This window comes from Agrilus planipennis, unplaced genomic scaffold, assembly GCF_000699045.2.
Source record: "Agrilus planipennis isolate EAB-ADULT unplaced genomic scaffold, Apla_2.0 scaffold140, whole genome shotgun sequence".
NCBI lineage: Eukaryota > Metazoa > Arthropoda > Insecta > Coleoptera > Buprestidae > Agrilus > Agrilus planipennis.
In genome coordinates this window covers 286,222-290,511 of record NW_020438943.1, presented here as the reverse complement: position 1 = coordinate 290,511, position 4,290 = coordinate 286,222, and the positions used below count along the sequence as shown (strand labels likewise).

The following is a 4,290-nucleotide window of genomic DNA, read 5'->3' as shown; positions in this document are numbered from 1 at the left end:
ATTATTATTATTAGCAGAAAAATTGAGAACAAATACGTAGATCATCTAGAAAATTTTGATGAAATCAGTGCCAGGTATTATTAATAAAAGGTTTATTTTTATACATTTTAAGATACAACTTAACAACAAAGCAATAAAAGTTTCTAAAATGTTGTCATGCAGCAACATATTTACAATTTAGAAAAAAAAATGCTCAATTTTTAATTGCGTTACTGAAATAGCCAATTTTACGGACTTCTACCCTCATAGCCTTTTTTACAACCATTATTTACTGCACAATTACCAACACTAAAACGGTAGTTACGAAGAAAGCTATTAGTCAACCATAATCCCACTTTGTTAAATGTTTTTTTTTTTGCCCTAACTATATAGAAAACGGCAGTGATTCCTGCTGAATATTTCTTTATTTTGAAGCGTGGGTGATCCAATAATCCAATATTAAGAAAAGAAGTAAAACTACGTAATGGAACGAATTTCCCCAATCGGATTATAGTTCGAAAAATCCCTCTTCAGAGAGTCTTATAAGGATCCTAAGACCGATTTCAAGAACCCGTTGACATACAAAAATTGCAAACTTTTATTTTTGAAGCCTTTTATTGTTTATTTCGTGTGAATCATCTCAAGAAAAACAATCTTAAATACAAACTAGGAACATTAAATATATATTTCAAAAGCATCCCAAGGGAGTAAAGTGAAGTTAGCATAAGAGTTGTCTAAGCAATATTGTGCTTTCTGCTTTTGAATTTTGATTATTCTATGTTGATACTTTTAGGTAATAATAGAATCAGTCTGAGTTTTTCCCAAAAACAGCATAAAAAGAGTAAGATGCCCGCATGACCTAAAACAATAATTGTATTATATGTATATTCTATTAATTAACATAATTCTCTGGGAGGAAGTCCTAGAGGTTCTCTAAACTTTTCGTATTTATTCTAATATTGCAATTATGGCTTGAAACAATAAAAATATTCGTTCATCCAAAAAAAATATTATTTTAGAAGATACTAGATTTTAAAGTGAGACACTTTTTTGTTCTACAATTTATGTTTATAAATACGTACAGAGACAAATGTTGACAACGTCAACGGTGAAAATTTTCCAATTGTTAAGTGTATAGGTTTCTGAAACATCATCATGTTTATTAACAAACTTTTCTTGAACGAGACATTTTCATCTAACCAGTTGCAAAAGTAAAAGGCTGTTGGTACTTCTTCGCACTAGAAAATATACTTTCTGTTTTTTTTTTTTGTTGCTTACCGGTCTGTTATGTATATGTTGTTCGAAAATACTTACAGAATTTGTTAGAAAATTTGCTGGAATTGCATATACAGCAACCTCGATAATTAACGAAAATAAAAAAACATAAAATTTCGAATTCCCTTGTATATCAGTTGGCTAAAAAAATTTTTGATATAAAGCATAATATTATTACGGGAAGTATCTAGTTAAATTATGCTAAAATTAAAACTCTTTCTACTTTAATTTGACCATAGGAGATTTATTTAGTTCCGTTTTCGTTCAAAAGTGTCCAATTGAAGCATATAGTAATAAAAAGTAACCGCAAATACTACGATTACTAATTTGACCGCAATTAGAAATAGTAGGAATCAAAAATTCATCAATAGCATTATACATATTTAAAACCGTCTAAACTTACGAGCATTTAAGTGAGAATCAAGTTGAAATACTGTAATTTACTTGATTGAAAAAATAATCAAAAAATGCTACATTGAATAACTACTGAATTAATTAGTACTAAACTTTTAAATTGACCGCAAGTGCTACATTGAACAACCACTTTAAAATAAACGCAAGTATTACGATTAAGTACGTGATCCTTTTTAATGAAAAGTCATTTTTTTACACTTGTTCAACTTTATCACCTCTTTAAGAATAAATCCTTTATATTAAAAGCAATAAAGAAATGACCGCAAAAACTAAATTCAATATACTGATTAATTATTTAGCAGTTTACAGGTTTGACCGTAAATCCTTCCTTATAATATACTTTCAAATAATAATTAAAAGCGTCTTTTGTATTTAAATTTGCTCACCCTAATCATTCTTTTAAGTCAAAGTGAAACTCAAATGCATTAGATTACAATGAAAAACAAATGACTGCAAAATTACTAATTGAATTCTTCACTAATCCATCGATTTGACCGCAATTGCTACTTTGATTTCTTCTACCGCATATGTTACAACTTCAATTAGAATATGGTATTTATTAAAAGGCGGTTATCAATTTTATTTGTAGCACATAATAATATTCCTTACCGAAGTTAGCGAAACGCGTAGCATCGCTGCAACAGCCACAATATTACCAAGAACTATAGATAAATTTATATAGCAGGAAATGTCTCGAATTTCTAAAGTCATCCTGCAAGAAGACGTCATGTCATTAAGTTTAAAGTATAACTCATTATTCGCGTTATTATATCAGTCAATCCTACGAAATATTGTTATTTATCAAAAAGGGAAATATGTTATTCACTGTTTTTGTTGTGTCAATATGATGTATGAATGTGAGGATCTAATATTTTAAATTTGTAAAATTAAGAAACAAAAATATTGATACTTATAAAGAAGAACATCGTAATTATTTTGTAGACCGATACTTAGTTAGTAATTGAAGATGTTTTGAATATTTCTTCATGTACAAATCCATCCCATTCACTTCTCTTAAACATTTTATTTTCATAGTTTTTATGGCCCCTTGAAGCAAACGGTAGTGAGTTCCGATTTTGTAAACAATAGTTAGGAAAAAGATATCCAAGCCTGAAATAAAGAATCTTGTATTTTACTATTTACTCATACGTTAAGTCCTCGTCCTATAATTCCTTTAAGAATATCTGGAAGGATTATGTCTTCTAAATACTATAGATTATAGATCGATAACTAATAACGCAATAATAAGAATTCAATTCATTAATCAACCCGAGTGCAAAAGATAATTAACCTAATAAAAAACATGAAGCACTTCAATTTTTCGAAAATATAGGGTTGTTCGGAAAGTCATTTCGTTTTTTCCCGACAGAGGATTTAATTGTATTCTTTTGCACCCAACTTCACATTCAAGCCGTATAATTTTTATATGCTTTGAGAGNATTGAATGGTTTTAATATATTTGTTCTGTTGCTCAAAAAATGTATTTAAAGGAAATAGTTGTTTAAAGTTTTCTGGAATTATTCTTAAAAATATCTTAGAGTTTACTTCTATATTGTTTTAAAGACGAATGTCGAATACGTCTTTACTTCTATGACTTAACAATTTACTCAAAAAAAGCCCATAGTCAACGTATAAAAATCAGTTTAACTTTAAAAAAAATTGGTAGTAATATAGCTTGATAAGGGTACAGGCATATTCGTTCTTTTCATTATCGACACGCCGATGCAATTGACAAAAAGTCAGAGTCCCGTTTTTTATTTCACCGTTTCCAATGGGAACCTAAACCTTCCCTCTTTGATGTTCTGACATGGTCGAAATGAGGGTAGGGATCGGAAAGAGTTTTGCATTTCTATCTTTTGATTCGCTTTCGTTAATTAACGTTCTATGTAAAATTCTTCGCGCCTCCGGGTTTGTGTCAAAGAGATACGTGTCCGCACCTGTAACACAAGGGACTTTTTTAACTTTATTTGGAAGTGCATTTAAAACTAAAGGTACTATTGCCGTTAGCACACAAGTCCAAATGCACGCGAGAAATTCACTAAAGGAAAATATACTCCAGGTGGAAATCAATAACTTTGGACATTCATGTAAAAGGGGCTTTTCCAAAAGTTTGCTTTCCAAAAACGATATTTACCATTGCTTACTATATTCGCTCACAACGTAAAATTTGGTTTGCGTTGTGGTATATTGAGCAAAACTTTATAGTAGTAAAAATGCAAACTGGAATTTGTGTTGTTTTTTTTTGTTTAATATTTGAGGATTGTTATGATAGTCCATAAAAATTTCGGCTTCTGTAATGCTGTGTAAGTCTTCCCTGCAATATACAACGTTTTGTGGCACCCTATGGGAAAATGTAACACTACGTTGCGGGCGATTGTTGATATAACAAAGATTTACAAACGTTTAAAATGTTTTCAATTATTTTCTCAGAAACATAATGTAAGTTTCTCATTCTTGCTTCATCTGAGTTTACCAAAAATCAATGTGGTAGGTTTTAAAAATACCACAATACATTCACATTGATAACCACATTGCGTTGTGGTTAATATCACATCGTGTTCTGGACCGTAATTGATTTAATAATTACCAGAAATCATCTATGTGTAATTATATCAGAATGTG

The 4,290-nt window shown here is 29.9% G+C and overlaps 1 protein-coding gene across 1 annotated transcript; it reads right to left on the bottom strand.

The window, feature by feature from the left end:
- Positions 1-707: 707 nt before the first annotated feature.
- LOC108739220 (odorant receptor 43a-like) lies at positions 708-2,661 on the bottom strand. Its single transcript, XM_025974628.1, has 5 exons — positions 2,619-2,661; positions 2,278-2,380; positions 1,294-1,395; positions 1,062-1,217; positions 708-838 (listed from the first exon to the last, which is right to left on the bottom strand). Exons 1-5 carry the CDS (start codon positions 2,654-2,656, stop codon positions 785-787), a joined length of 453 nt encoding a protein of 150 aa, XP_025830413.1. The 5' UTR covers positions 2,657-2,661; the 3' UTR covers positions 708-784.
- Positions 2,662-4,290: the final 1,629 nt, after the last annotated feature.

Bases quoted from the DNA above. Each gene is read 5' to 3' on its own strand.
- LOC108739220 (XM_025974628.1), bottom strand. From the start codon at position 2,656: ATGAAGAAATATTCAAAACATCTTCAATTACTAACTAA. The intron at 2,381-2,618 runs GTATCGGTCTAC...GTCTTCTTGCAG, and splicing joins CATCTTCAATTACTAACTAA to GATGACTTTAGAAATTCGAG. The intron at 1,218-1,293 runs GTAAGTATTTTC...TATATTTTCTAG, and splicing joins CAAATTTTCTAACAAATTCT to TGCGAAGAAGTACCAACAGC.